A 15,729-nucleotide genomic window follows, 5' to 3' on the forward strand; every position below is an offset into this window, starting at 1 on the left:
CATTTTTCCTTCTCTACTTCCCCTTCCCCACTTGCTCTGCCTAAGGCAAAGATCCCTGTAAAGCCCCAAAATACTGTGGGGTTCACTCATCAAGAGGTGACTACTACTAGGAAAGTTAGGGCAAAAGATTGGGACATGCTAAGTTTGAGAGACATGCCCTAATGAACTGAATGGTGGCCCAAGAAGGTGTCAGCTGGACACCCAGCCTGATTAAGAGGTATTCTGCTCACTTGCCTGACTTCATTTTATTGTTACCTTAATTAATTGATTCCTGGCATATGAGGGTATCAGCCTGTACATGCTGATCAACCCAGCTGGGTCAGAGGTGTAGGGATGTCTGTGTGTGCGACTCCAGCAAGATAGCTCCATTGGGGGTGAGGATTTGCAGAAGGGAGAGATACAGCTCCATATAGAACCACAAGTAACACAAGCAGCACATTGATAGAATTAGAGAGACCCTAGAAATGTGCCCTTAATAACTGAGTGCAACTGAAAGTAAGGGGCAAATCTGGTAACACCCTCCCCTTGACTGCATGCCCCACTAAACAAGTCATTCCAGGCTGGGACAAGAAACAACTAAGCTCCTAGGCCCAAAGCCAGAGCTAAGCTACCATGTGCTCTGGGCCCGAACTTAAAAATCCAAGGCAAAGTTCCACACCCCCTGCTGAATGGGGAAAAAGAACCTGGTCTTAGTTGAGTAAATATGGTTTAAAAGAAGCCCACCCTTAAAAAAACAACACAAAAATTTATAGGTTACCCAAAAAACAAATTTCACTAGTTAAAGGAAGGGCATTCACAATTTTTGTATATTTGGATTTTGTCAGTACTGTTCAATCGCAATGATCTGGGTTCTAGCAAGCAAACTAATCAACATATACCCCCTCAACCTCTTAAAAGATATCTTACTATTAAAACCTCCAGAATTATCCACCTTGTTTAATATGGAGACAACAAGTACTGTTATGTGCACCTGAATAGGTGAATGACGAGCATAACACTGGTCGTGGAAAAATTCCTACAAAATCCCTTTCAAAGACAAACCTACAAACTTCACTTCATAAATCTACTGGATACAAATAAAGTTAATAGAATAATGCCATAAAGGTCAACTTCAGCAAATAGAGAGAGCAACTCAGTTACAATAGATATTATGACATTAATTTCAAGTGTTAAGGAAAACCAAGAATTGAAGTACAATTTACTAAGCTTTCCCACTCTGTGCACATGCAGCTTAGTGCTGCCCTACTAAACACCCACATAAGATAACAGGAATCAAGCTGTGCGTTCACAAGTAGGATGCCAAAAGCAATCTGCAACATCTCAAACTTTTAAGAGCAACATAAACCTAACTCTTATTTTTAAGCGTTCCCAAACATGTTTTCTTATTAAGTCAAGTACCACAGATTCAATTGGTTACAATGAGACGTTATTTTTACCACATTCTGCTTTTTTCTTTTCAGTGAAATAATACTAAGATTTCAAATTGGATTGGGAAACATACAGAAATCTATAAAGAGATTTTATTTTTAAAATGTGAATGACACTTGGTTAACTAGCGGCTTCAGAATAGAAAGTTAGGTTTGACTCAATTTTTACGTCAGCTTATCACTTATAATTATAATAGAGTCTCAGCTGCAACCCTTGTCATTACCACACACATTCAAATTAAGCTAAGGCAAGGGCATCTAAAAACATGGCCTGTTGGCCAGCCTGGCATGTTTTCGACACTGGCAACATTAAGCCCCATGGCCTGGGTGATTAGAGTCAACAGTCAACATGTAGGGGGTCAACAGTTAATGCCACCACCAGAAGCAAGTGCAGCCCACCAACTCAAGTGAGTTTGATACTCCTGGGCTTAGGAACCAAACCAATATTTGACAAAACAAAAAAAGGATGTATCCTCACCATGTGTTTGACATTCCAATAGGGCAGAAGACAATTTAGAAATTTGTTCTGTCTAGTTTTAAAGTGTAAATTACAGTAAACTCTCTGGTAACTGGCACCTTAGAAGTCTGCATGCCAGCTTGTAAGGAAAAGTGAAACCGGAAGTGCCCCCCGTGGCAAAGCAGCCTGTGCTGCCAAGCCCCTATGGCCCAGGGGCCTAACAGGCTGCATGGTGCCCGCTTTCCTATCTCGCAGGGCCCACAGGAGGGGCGGTGATGCAGCAGGAGGTGCGGAGGGACGTCCCAGATGCGACAGGGGAAGCGGCAGCCATGGCCGCTCACTTAGCCAGCATATTTTGTTATCAGGCAGCCCCCATTCCCAGGGAATGCCAAATAACAGAGGTTTTACTGTAAAATGTTTTCATTATAGGTAGATTTGTAATACCAGACTAAAGACTTGTATTTACAAATATGCAGTTAAGCACTGATTAACTACACAAGGAAAGGTTACAGCATTGTTCTACAAGACAGTGTCCCTGTATTACAGGCAAAGAATGAGTTGCATACTCATTCCACTCATAAATGTGGAAATGGTTAAAGATAGTAAATACTACAGCTGTATTAACTTTACAGATACTCAAATCAAATATTGCATTATTTAGGAAAATAAGAATTTGAGAATAAAACATGAAAATAAAAAAGGGTTGCCAATTTCATCTGCAAAACTCTAAACATAAATAATAGCCACAGAAATGATCTGCCCAATGCTTACATGCGTTTCTCCAGAATTGAAAAGTGAAAGGGAATACATTTTAAAAAGAAACAACTGAAAAATCTAACACCTAGGTAAACAGGCAAAACACCAGCCCTAATGCATTCACTTTAAGTGAAAAAAGCTGTGAGACCAACCTTCTACCTTTTGAAAATGCTTTAAAAAAAAAGTTAAAACTTTTTCTTAATCCCTCAGTGATGCAAAACTCAATTAACACAAAATCAGAAACGGATCAGACTTCACGTTTCAAGTGTCATTTCCTTCATTAATTCAGATTACTCGCATATATCTTTCCCCCCAAAAAACAGCCCTCCTAAAGTGGGGTATATACATTAAACAGGGAAGCTGATTTCTGCACTGGAATTGTGGATGCTGTAATGGCTGCTTCTCTTTCTGGCCTGAGAGAGGGAAGGGTTGAATGAAGGCTTCAGCACCATAATTTTAACCCTTTCACAGATACTGCCAAATTTGCAGTAGCTTTTGGTGGAGAAACAAGTCAGCCATGAAACCAGGATCCCTGCAATTAGAATTCAGCCATGACAGGAAAAATCTTTTTCCCCCTTTTTTCTGCCTTCCCAAAACAAAATCAAAACAAGCTCAAGATACATAAGGATCTTGGACATACCAGAATTAAGTCTTTACTAAGCTCTAAAACAAACAACAAACAAAAATAAAGAATCCCCAGATCCTCTCTCTGATAAAAAAAAGAAAACCTCAATTTGTGGATTTAAAAAAAGTATCCCAAAATGCATGTTTTTCCATGATTAAAATGGAATACCACTAATATATAGATACCTGTATCTCTACAGATCTACAGAGATACAGATCTATAAATATATAGTGGTGTTTCAGTTTCATAATAGAAAAATGTGGATTTCAGGTTACTTTAAAAAAAAATCCCCAATTTTTGGGTTAAGTCAGAGAAAGCCAGGATCCCACTAATCATACATACCACTCTTCCACTTACAAAAAAAAAAAATCTCCTGTTCCTACTTGCATATACCATTTCAGGTCCAAATGCTATGCCAACTCCAAGTTTTCTAAGTCTTTGCTATTGCTGACCCCAAAACTATGCATTTGCTTAAGGAGCATAATTTTGTTTTGTCCAGGAGTTACAGAGCTCTTCCATTCTTTCAGTGGACAGCCTGCTGAGCCTACAGAGGTCCATCTACTTGCTCCTGCAAAGATACTAGCTCCCCCCTGTCTCCAGCAAGGTGTACATCCAGTCTCCTTTTGAAGATCTCCGGGGTAGATGTCTGTACCACCCCAACTGGGAGTCTATTCCAGTCTCATCAAACAAACCATGAAGAAGTTTTTCTTTATATCCAGTCTGAAACCTTCTTCTAGGAGTTATGACCGTTGCTCCTGGTTTTCCCCTGGGGCGCTTTGGTGAAGAGTTGTCTGCCTAGCCCAGGGGTTCTCAAACTGTGGGTCGCAACCACCTGGGGGCTCGCAAACAACTTAAAAGGGGGCTGCAAACTTCCCGGGGGGGGGGCGCACGGCAGCACACGGAAGCAGCGTGTGGCGGCAGCACCAAATGGTGGCTATCACCAGTGGCTGCCATGTGCGAGCTCCCTGTCCCCTGCCATCGCCATTCAGCACTCAGGATCACAGTATCACGAAGTTTGAGAACCCCTGGCCTAGCCCCTGATATATTTGTAAGTGGCCACAAAATCCCTCCAAAGTCTCTTTGACCCAAAAGTATGCCGAGGGATGGATGATAGAAGGGAGGAAAAAAATATGGAGGAAAGCATAGGCCAAGATGTAGAAGCAACTTCAACATTTCTAAATACTATCAAGAATTTTTTTTTTTAAATGAGAAGAGTTTATGAAAAAAATCATCAGGCTGAAGAACTTTCATCTAGCTAACTATAAATGTTTTCACTAAAAGTATACTGAAATATCTATAGTAGGGGTGTCAAACATATAGCTCACATGCTGGATCTAGCCCATGGAGCTACTCCCTTTGGCCCACTAGGCTGGCCCACAGGCCAGAGAATTTGGAAGCACAGTCAGAAATAGGCACAGCCTGCTGTGAAATCTAGGGCCCCAGTGGGCATAGCTTTCTGAGGCAGGCAGGTGAGCAAGGGGTGTGCAACACAGCTTGCACACCTCTGCCATAGCAGTGGCTGCCTGACCCACAGCTGTGTCTCCCACTGCAGCTGCTGCCCCATAGCCCAAGTCAGATCCACTCCATGAGAAGCCTCATGGCCCATATCTGGCACAGGGACCTGGGTGAATGACACTCCTGATCACTTAAATGTTCTGATGAATGCTGTAGAAGTAAATGCAATCAAATTCAGTTACTGGTACTCTGGGAACTTCATTCTTGCCATTACAACTTTTGCCTTAATGAAGAATCCCAAACAAATTGCTATGAAGTCTGCACCTTGCAGACCTGATTATATGAAAGTTTCCTTAAAGTACCTACACCAGCAAAACTCTGTATTGTATATACAACCCCTCTCAACCAAGTGTTTCTACTAGTCTGGTTGAACAGTGGTTCAGCAAGCAAAAAAAACAATCACAGTAAAAACCTATTCATGCTAGTATAAAGCTGCATTAAGCAGAACTGAAATAACAAATACTTTTTTGAAAAACTGTGCATCTAACCCAGGGGCAGGCAATTATTTTGAGCAGAGGGCCGCTTACTGAGTTTTGACAAGCCAGTGAGGGCCACATGACAGGCAGCCCAGGGAAGATTAATATTAATTTTCTAAACAATTTTTAGGAGCCCACGGGCCAGATAGACTGGTCTGGTGGGCCGCAGCTGGCCCCGGGCCATATTTTGCCCACCCCTGATCTAACCCTTATTGGTTACATGGTATCTTCAACCACACATAAGCCATAAAGTTCTCTCTTCCCAAATCTACAGGTAATGTGAAAACAGTAACTCTAAAAACAGTAAGTAACTGCTTCCTTGATTTCACTGAATTTGTCCTGAAACCTAAAGCATCGATTTAATGTGAATGGGGATGATGCACAAAACCCCCCACATCTGACAGTTCTACAGCAGTACATTTTCTAATGTCAAACTTGATACAACATTTTTTATCTTTGTGTGTCTAACCCTTGCTGTTTACAGGGTATCTTCAACCAAACATAAGCCATGAAGCTAATTTAAACGTGAATTTTTCTGCTGACCATTTCAACAAAAGCCTCCAATTAATGCAGGGGTTGCCAACCCAGCGGTACTTTGAAAGGTCCCAGGGGGAGCGCAGGGGCAGGCGGGCACAAATCATCCCAACCTGACGCCACGTCACTGCCTCACATGAGCAGAGCCATGCACAAGAGGAGGCTGAGAGGGGATCTGGTGGCCGTCTATAAACTGGCCAAGAAAGACCAGCAGGCAATAGGAGAGTCCCTGTTCCCCCGAGCAATACCGGGAGTAACAAGGAACAATGGTCACAAGCTGACTAAGAGCAGATTCAGGCTGGAAATCAGGAGGCACTATTTCAGGCAGGGTGGCTAGGATCTAGAACCAACTTCCAAGGGAAGTAGTCCTCGCTCCTACCCTGGGGGTCTTTAAGAGGAGGTTACATAGACACCTTGCCAGGGTCGTCTGACCCCAGCATTCTTTCCTGCCTGTGGCAGGGGGTCAGACTTGATGATCGGCTCAGGTCCCTTCCAACCCTATGAAACTATGATGCCCTCTCCAGCCTGCCATCCACCCGCACTTCCCACGTCTATCACACAGCCAATCCCCAACCCACACTACACATGCCATATGCAGCACAGGACCAGAACCAGCTGAAGCAGATACCATGCGCAGCACACATCCTGGACCAGGAGTGCAGGCACCACATGCAGCATGGAGCACAGCTTGGCTGAAGCAGATGCAGCATGCACTGGATCTATCATGAGGCAGGGGGAAGGGAGTCCATGAGTCTGATGACTTTATGTTAAAGTTTGGTTAAGCAAGCTTGTTGATACACAAAGAGTAAGAAGAAACAAGTTGTTCATTAAGATCAAGTCTGGCCCCTGATCTACGGCAGTGCACGCCAAACTTTTTAAAAGGCATCTCACAAACTAAGCCCAGCATCCTCCCCAAGTGCCACATGCATTCACTTCCCCTGCCCAATCTGTTGCTCTGCTTTCTGCCTGATCTCTATCACTGTTCCCTGTTTCCTCGTGTGTAGATCATTTGTGAATGATACACACAAGCTGCCCGTGTCACTTGTGCCACCTATGCCACACACTAGCCACCCTAATCTAAAGCAATGAAAACTTCCCTTTTTGCTCACTCTCTCTTTTCAAGGCCAAATATGCTCTTTCAACCATTTATTTCTTCTCAGCTACATAAATTATTTATTTTGGCAAACCACATCTATGTACAGGGCGTTTATAAAGTTCTTATGCAACTTTAAACTTTAATAACTTTGGATACACACATGATATCCAAAGATATAAACAAACTGTAAATGGCAATTAAAAACATAATTCATTAACTTTGGAACATAGTATAAGCTATGCATAGGGTGAGGATCATAAATGCAATTCATGAAATCATGCAACAGCAACTGGAGAATGTTTCCAATGAGTTGGAAAATCAGAATGCCGCATCACGAAAGATGACAATTATGTTGAAGTCTAGAAATCTGAGCTATACTGTGTTAAAACTTAATTCCCATTTATTGTGTTAAAACTTAGTGCTTTCAATCACCGTTTACAGATTGCTTTATCATGTGTACATCCAAAGTTATTAAAATGTAAAGATGTAAAAGGATTTTATAAACACCCTGTATTTTACTCTTTGACAGTATACCATAAAAGGGTTGTGAAAGATGGACTTCAAATAAGGACTGACAACCTGAAAAGGCTGAGTTACACTAGACAGCAGCTTTAGAAAAATATGCATCTTAATTCAAAACAAGTGCATCAGAATGGGGCAGCATATTTGGCAGCCTCTATTAACCTGATCTGCCACTATCTGAAAACCTCCAAGGAATACATGACCCAGAAGCCACTACATCCCATGGCATAAACTTTGAACATAGGGACACTACGACTCCAAAGCAAGAATAACTTGCTGAAGCATTATTATAGCATAGAAAATGAAAAGAGATGTGCTGGTATGTTTAGAGTAATCAAAGAGTCTAAGGGTAATATCGGATCCTGGTTCCCCCCCCCGAGGGAAAAAAAAAATCCCCAGTTTTTGGATTAAAACAAGTAACCCAAAATCCACATTTTTCCACAATTAAAATAAAATGCCACTATATATAGATCTATAGATATAAATCTATATATCTACATAGATATTTATCTACTAGTGGTGTTTCATTTTAATCATGGAAAAATGTGGATTTTGGCTTACTTGTTTTAATCCAAAAATTGGGGATATTTATTTTATCAGAGAAAACCAGGGTCTCTGGTGATATGAGTCTACTTGAAATATACACCTATTAAAAGATAAGGGTATCTAGTTATCTGTTTGTTTCCGAGCGCATCTTAAGTGATCCAGACAGTGATACTGAATGCCCATGGAGTACTCTAAATAAACTTTACCAAACAGGTACTAATTTAGCAGAGCACAATGGGAGGAAACAACAGCAACATCAACAGTGCATATGCCCATCTGAAACGTTTAAAAAACAACTCAGTGATTACAATGAAGAAAGGTGGAGCACTTAACAGATGGAAAGAATCTTTTCTTAGTTTCCATCTCAGACTACAGCTGCCATCAGGAAAGGATCTTGTGTTACATACAGGGCAACACATTAAATTCTTTGCACACAAAGCAACCTCGGACAATACCCCAAAACATGAACACATGAACATGAACATCAGCATCCACATTCTGGTCAATCCCATTTTCTCTTTACCTCCTACCAGATTTTCATCTTTGCAGGTATTAAAACAAACTTGATTTTATGGCAGCATTTAATTTCAACAGAAACTTAATTTTGCTAAAAGCAGCAAAATGAAAGAGCAAAATATAAGAACACAAAACTATGGATCGTATGCATTTTCATGGTGGCCCGAGGAAAATGAATTGCCGAAAAGAAAAATAGCCCTTCTGGCAATTCTTCACTGATTTCTCACCTTTTTGTGCCACTTTTGCAAGAAATCTCACATTGCAAACTGGTCTTTTGGTCACCGTCGCTACTTGCACACCGATTCCTAGAATCAGTCATGCATAAGCAGTGTTTGTCTGCAGAGCATTTTATAGCTTTGTAGCCATCTGGAAAACATATGCCAAATTGAACCCATCAAATTTTAATCAGATGGCTTTACTAAAGTGTGAACATTGCCAATCACTTAGGAAAGTGGTGGAAGGGGACAGAGACAGGCTCCTTCATCAAATCCCTTTGTTCTCAAAAGGGCAATTCATTCCAATACAAGTTCCCTATTTTAACTGTGTACTTTTATCAGGAACCCAAACTTAAAGGTGACAGTTGAAAGTAGCTGCTGAACGCTCCCTCTTATTTTAGAAATGGTTAGCAATATAACACAAGGTGCCCCTATTTTAAGTATGAGAACTTGAACATGGTCACCAAATGCTCTGAAACCAGGTGTCTGAAAAAAACAGCAAACTTAACCTATGCACAATGCTGCCTTTCTAGTCATGTAAAGCAGGCGAGCACACACATATATTTATCCAATTCTGTGTTTAGTCCACAGACTCTAGTTGCAGGTGTCAGGTTCAGACTTGGGCTAAACAGCACAAACATAGACTCGTTCTCACCTATCTCTAGGAGTGGTTCGACTCTTAACACTGGCCAAGAAGGCAGCCGTTATACTCAGAAGCACTGTACACTGATGTATTTGAAGGCTGCCCTCCATCCAGCCAGGGGACGACAAGAGGCTGCTCCGTAGCTCCCTCTAGCTCCAGGGATGCTGTCAGGGGGTTGGAGAGGCTTACTGATAAACTTGCCCCAACAACTACTATTACCCTTTACAGTTCCTGGTGCTTTCATGGGCTGGAGCACCAACAGCCTTTCAAAGTTCCTAGACTACAGGCACGTTCTGTCACTCTCACTGCCAGGGAGTTATGGATCGCTGTGCAATACTGAGAGACAGGAATACCTGTCCATGTGTTAAATTTGTTAAACCTTCCAAAGACAAAATTGCCATTTTAAACAGCATGTTTCCCGTCATGAATCTGCCATTTTGGGGCCAGATCAAACCTTTTTTTAGCATGACAAAAAGCCCAAACGTGTGACTACAGGCTTTTTGTCACAGTAAAATACCAGACAGGGCGTGACAAATATAACATGTGTCAGAGCCCAAAGCTCTTTAGTAAGCAAGCAATGAAACGGACACCATCACAGACGTTCCTTCTGTATTAGATTAGGTTGCTGCTAACCACGCAGGGCTGCTCTTGCTATAATTATTTTTAGCAAATGTTTAAAGCAGAATAAAAGATTCTAAAGACTTTACAAAGGAACATTACAGCTTCTTACGCTCAAGAGGCCTGACAATTGGAAGCAGCTTCATGGTTTAGTAGCTCCCTGCAATTCCCAAGCAGATGAGACTCCCTTTCTCCTTTATTCAGGGGAGTTCTCCACTGAGATACACCCAAGAGGGAGAAAAAAAACAGTGTCCTCACCAATGAAAAGGCAAATAAACTTACCAAAACTCTGGGATGCCAGAGGCAGACATGTTTATTTACTGTAATGTACATAAAAGCAATGTTAAGGTTTTGCATTAAGCAAAAGCTTGACAAAACTGAAGTATGTATTCCTCTTACGTTTCTATTAGAGGCAGAAAAAAAAATCTTATGGGATCTAGAAATGCAGCATGGTAAGCAATAATAAAAATTGAAAGGAATGCCCTCTCTCTCACCTTTGTTTACTGCCACCCGTTTAATGATCTAAGTAGACAAAGCATGCTTCATCACAACCGACTATCACCAAACAGTTTTTTTCCTTACCAATTCTCTTAAGTAACACTACAGGGAAAACTAAAACTGCCAACCTAATTTATGAAATTGCAAGAGCTCACCAAGTAAAAATTTGAGCACAAAAAGTATCAACAGTCGATAGAAAAAAATTGTCAAAATAGGGTAAGATGGCACAAGAATAAAAGGTGCGAAGAAAAATATTGGAAGCTCATGATGACCAAGTTAATCTGACAGCTTGTTCACAGTACTGTAAATATTATATGTGATTTTCTTAGGAATCATAGAATCAATGAGTCGAAAGGGACCTAGACAGATCATCTACTCCAACCCTTTTTTTTTTTTATTATTATTTTTATTATTTTTTTTTTTATTGTAATAAGCAATTACAATACCATAATCCCATGGCAATTCAGATAATTAACCAGAGCAAAGAACATTTTCCATTTTAATGAGGCTATGCCCACGTGGCACATAAACTTTATCCTTTAATTCACATAAACAAAAAGTTTTTGATAAATCAGTATTAACAAACTGAACAAAGCTGCAAAAAAGATCTGAGACTACAGGAGGAGGAGAGTTAAATACCTAGAGCCTTAAGCCACTATGAGGGGAAAGCCACAGTGCCAATAAAAGATCTTAATTAACTTTATAGTATGGCAACATTTTGCTTTAATTACCTCTATGTAAAATAAAGTAGAAAATGAAGAGAGATGGCTTAACCTAAATAATACCACTGTTAATGATGTCACCTGAGGCAAACTGTGAGAGTATGCTCTCTACAGAGATGACAACTACTTGTAGGGTACATCACTGATCTATCAGAGAACATACTTGTTTAAAGTCGCACAACCTTCGGTTATAATAACATTGTTCGGCCGCCGCCTGCGAGAAGGTAACTACTGTGGCATAATTGGATTTGCTTAACATCATTCCGCTTGAAGTTGCATTTTTCAAGAATGTAACTATGACCTTAAGTGAGGAGTAGCTGTAGTCTAGTGAATACTACACACCAATGGTGAGATCCTGCACCTATGCAAGAGGCAAGCAGCAGAAGCAAGCTGAGGGAAAGGGAAGCATGGAGAGTTCAGTGGCAGGCAAACAATGGAGGGAATAGTGCCCAGACTGAGCTGCACGGCCCACAGATTAAGCCCTGAGAGGTAAAATGTGGCCGATGCACCACCAGATGCATAGCCCTGGTTTACATTGTGCGGTCATTGCTGCCAGAACTGTGCAGCCACAACTATGGCAACAGAACTCGCAAGCAGAGACTGCATGAGTGACAGAAGAGGGGTTTTCCTCCCCATCTCCATGTGCACATTTACATCCCCGACTCAAATGACAGAAGCCCTGTTGGCAGAAACCCTCTCCTGTGAGCATATCTGCATCCAGATGACAGGTTTTGCTGGCAAAGCTACATCAGTGAAAAGACGCCATCATTTCCCACCTCTTGACCACCATAGCCACAACTGCAAAACATGTAGTGAAGCCTGCACAGCATACAACATTTAGAGACTAGGCAGCATGGTGATCTTTGGCAGCCAAGTTGGGTTGTAGCTGCCTGTCCCTATATTCCACAGACTGACTTGCACTCAGGTTAGCCCCAGCTGAGTAAAAGCAGGCAAAATGCAAAACACTGTAAAATGTGTTGGGCCCACACTGGTACCACACTCATTCACATGACACTAAGATTCTGGGGAAATGTTTCACAATTCTCAGCACTCCAGAAAAATGAATGTTGTACAAGTATTTGTCTGTGTTTCCTGGAGGGAACCATGGGAAGGCATAGGAATACTAGTTGTGGTAGCCTCTGTTCTGGAACAACTCATCAATCTCCAATGCAAACTGTGGTCTACACCCAGCTAACAGAGCAGCCAACTGGAGTTAGAAGCATGCCCACACTCCTGTCAAGGCAGAGGTCTATCTAGGTTTTGCCAATGACTGTGGAACAGTTGAGAGCTGGAAAGGTAAAATCTCTCTCTCAATGAAACCAGAACACCTTCACTCCAACTCATAGCCTGCATGTTCTAGCATGTACTCAGAGACGAGTGATACTGACCCAATACTTTGAACCCAACGCCTAAAACACACACGTACTTTTTAAACCCATCTTTGCCCCAGTAAAGTTTATTGCCTCATTTTCAAGTAGAGTGCAACAGAAAACTAGCTTGCTTTTAATAATTCATCTAATTAAAAACTTAAGATTTACAGTTGTGTTTCTGTAAGAGTACCACAGAAGTTGAGCTTCTTAAGTTTCTAACTTAGAGACATTCTAATTTACAGCCATGTGCAGACAGACATTCAGTTTCTCTCAGGAGAGTCACTTTCTCCCTCAGATTATATATGAACCGTGTATGCAGCCATTGTTGCTTCTGGTAACCAACTACAATTCCTGATTAAGTATCCTCCATCTAAGGGTTTTCAGCCCATATTGTTTATATTTGGGACTTATAAAACCTAGTGGTAACCCCCTCCCTCCCACCAAAATAGGTGCTTGAGTTACTAAATTAGGCAGAAAAGCTTCTTCGGGTAGATGTGATATATTTTATTAGACCAACTAAATAGTTGGAAAAAATTGTTTGTTGCAAGCTTTTGGGCACAAACACCCTTCTTCAAAAATATTATAGATTATTATATCATTTCTACCTCTTCATCCAAATCAGTGTGCACAAACACCCTTCTTTGAGCACCTTGCTGAGCTAAGCTGAGGCCAATACTTCTTGCCCATGGCAGGGGACCAGACTTGATGATCGTACAGGTCCCTTCCGGTTCTATGATGATTAAATTATGCTTAAATATTTCTACTCAGCAAATGCATGTATGACCTTCTAAATATGAAGCAATATAGTGCCACCTTCCCAAGTCCAGCTAGAAAAAGCTTCAGTACTTAGGCTAATGCCTATCATTTTCCAAAAAAGCAGAAGAAAACAAAAATATGATACAATTTCCCTTGCTGCTATTTGGAACATTTTAGACTACTGATAGCCACTGTTGATATATGACAACCTCCATTTCATTCTTCACCTGCTCTGGACAGCCACCAGCAGTAGCAGAAGGCAGCTTCACCTTCAAGCAGAGTCCAGGAACAGGATGCTGGTATTCCACCACCTGGCCTTCCCAGCAGAGTATGGAACTGCTAACTCACTGGTGCCCCCAACCTCAGTTTTTCATTGGCCTTCATCTACTAGACCTCAATTGCTGGATTATGGATAGAAAACCAATCGCTAGCTTGATGCACTGAAGCACATGGCTCCATGGAGCACACTAGCCAACAAAAAGATCAAAGAAACAGAATCTTTTTAAGACTACAGGCAAAAACTAGATAAATACTGATCTGTCCTCCCAATAAAAGAGTTAGGAATTTTGAAGTCTGTTCAAACTAATTTGGTACACATCTACGAGGGGAAACTAGCCACAGCAATTTTAGTAAATACTATCCATTAACTGATTATTTGCAAAAAACAAATGCATACGATAAAACCTTTTATACAGACTCAGGAAATCCAAGTGAGCTGGAAATTTTGCAATCTAAATTTTTAATGAAGTATTTTAGTTTTGCTTGGATATTACATGCTTGTATTTTGTACTCAGTGCAAATAATAAAAAACTAATACAACAAGATGACTTTTGCACCACAGGAATACCTATTCACACCACCATCACAGTACAGAGAATGACTGTTATAATATGAACTTTACTTAAGTGCTGAAACAAGTAAAAACACAGAGCACAGAGACTAAATAAGAACTAACAAGTTACAAATCAGGAAGATACTTGGATATCTAAATCATGCTTAACCCATTTTAAACAAGATCCTATGAGTACACCCAATGCAAAATATATCATGTCAAATAAGAAAACCTAACCTATAAAAGAGATCTAGGCTTTACCACAAGCTCAAGTATTTCATGTTGTTATTGTGTTTTAATTCATGATGGGGCCTGTGAAAACAACCAAGAAACTTGTATCGATTTCAGCAAGCTTTGAATCAGGCAGGCCCCACTAAATAAAGGTCTCCTGGATAAATTTTAAGCATTTCACCTCGAGTCTTAATAAAGCTTATAACCTCCCCATGAATTATACCATGACAGACATACAGATTAAAATGATATGAGCTTTTTATTCAGTTCCAGGTGGCTACTCAAAGTTATGGAGCAGTGTCCGAAACATCTGAGAGTGTTTTAGCTGGGGCAGCACTTAGGGAGTCAAATGTATCTGAGCTATTAGAAATTAGTGTTTCACTAATTTCTCACCTGGGTTTGTCAGAAGATATCAGAGGCACAGATGTGACCTGGGAGAGCTAACACTACTCTCTGTTCCTGGATGAGCACGTCTTTAGAAGACAGGTTAGTTTCAAGTCCCTTCCTTATAGGAACTGTCCTCAGACTTTTAAGGCTCAAGATCGAATGGAGGCACCCCTCGAATAAGTGCCAGCTCTTAGTTTTCACTTGTTTCTTAGGCAGCAGAAAAACAACAAACCTATTTTTCTTTGTTGCAAAGAACTCAAGAAGACCCCAACAAGTCAGAAGGATTTTAACGCTATGGATTCCGCTTGGAAATCCCAGGGTTTACCTTGCAAATCACGTTAGTGCACCTAACAATGCTACCACTGTGAGGCACGCATGGCACCCCTGAAAGGATCTCAAGGGACAGCAGGGTTCTGCATCACCATGGCTGAGAATTACTGCCCTAAAGCAGCGTTTCTCAACCCATGGGTCATGACCCAGGAGCAGGTGGCAAGAACACATGGGTTGTGAACAAACTTTAAAAATGGATCACCTTTAGCAGATAAAAACATAGGGAACTAGGGCTTTTCCCTTGCAGGCTGCACAGTTCCAGCTTGCAAGGGGCTGCTTGGGACCCCACACACCAGGAGGGCAGCGGTTCAGGAATGCGGGGCACTGGTCTGGAGAGGTTTACAAGTGGGTCCTGGTCCAAAAAAGGTTAGGAATCACTAGACTAGATGCTTCCCTGGGAGACTCTAGTTACAGGAGAGATTCCACATATCGCAGGGTGCTCTAGTTGCGCACACGGGCTCTACGGAGATAGACTCAGGAAGATGTGTGGGGGGGACTCCAATGACTGGTGTGGACTGCAGGTGCAGACTGCATGCAAGGGCTTGAGAGCACCCCCAGCGCCAAGATGTCTCCTTCGTCCTGCCCGGGCTCAGGGGGTCCCCGAGGGCCCAGGGGTGCGGGGCCGCCGGGTACTCACATGGGCTCCAAGGTTTTGCT

The 15,729-nt window shown here is 41.6% G+C and overlaps 1 protein-coding gene across 1 annotated transcript in view; it reads right to left on the reverse strand.

Moving 5' to 3' along the window:
* The window catches only part of RBM26 (RNA binding motif protein 26), a 124,864-nt gene extending 113,436 nt beyond the window's left edge, over positions 1-11,428 (reverse strand). Inside the window, exons 1-3 of the mRNA XM_019523828.1 lie at positions 11,330-11,428; positions 10,346-10,349; positions 8,698-8,836 (exon numbers count right to left, since the gene is read on the reverse strand). Of these exons, the coding sequence (XP_019379373.1) occupies positions 8,698-8,836; positions 10,346-10,349; positions 11,330-11,428 (242 nt within the window). The remainder of the gene's footprint in view (positions 1-8,697; positions 8,837-10,345; positions 10,350-11,329) is intronic.
* Between the last annotated feature and the right edge of the window lie 4,301 nt (positions 11,429-15,729).

Source organism: Gavialis gangeticus, unplaced genomic scaffold, assembly GCF_001723915.1.
Source record: "Gavialis gangeticus isolate Ggan-Ray unplaced genomic scaffold, GavGan_comp1, whole genome shotgun sequence".
In the NCBI taxonomy this organism is placed as follows: domain Eukaryota; kingdom Metazoa; phylum Chordata; order Crocodylia; family Gavialidae; genus Gavialis; species Gavialis gangeticus.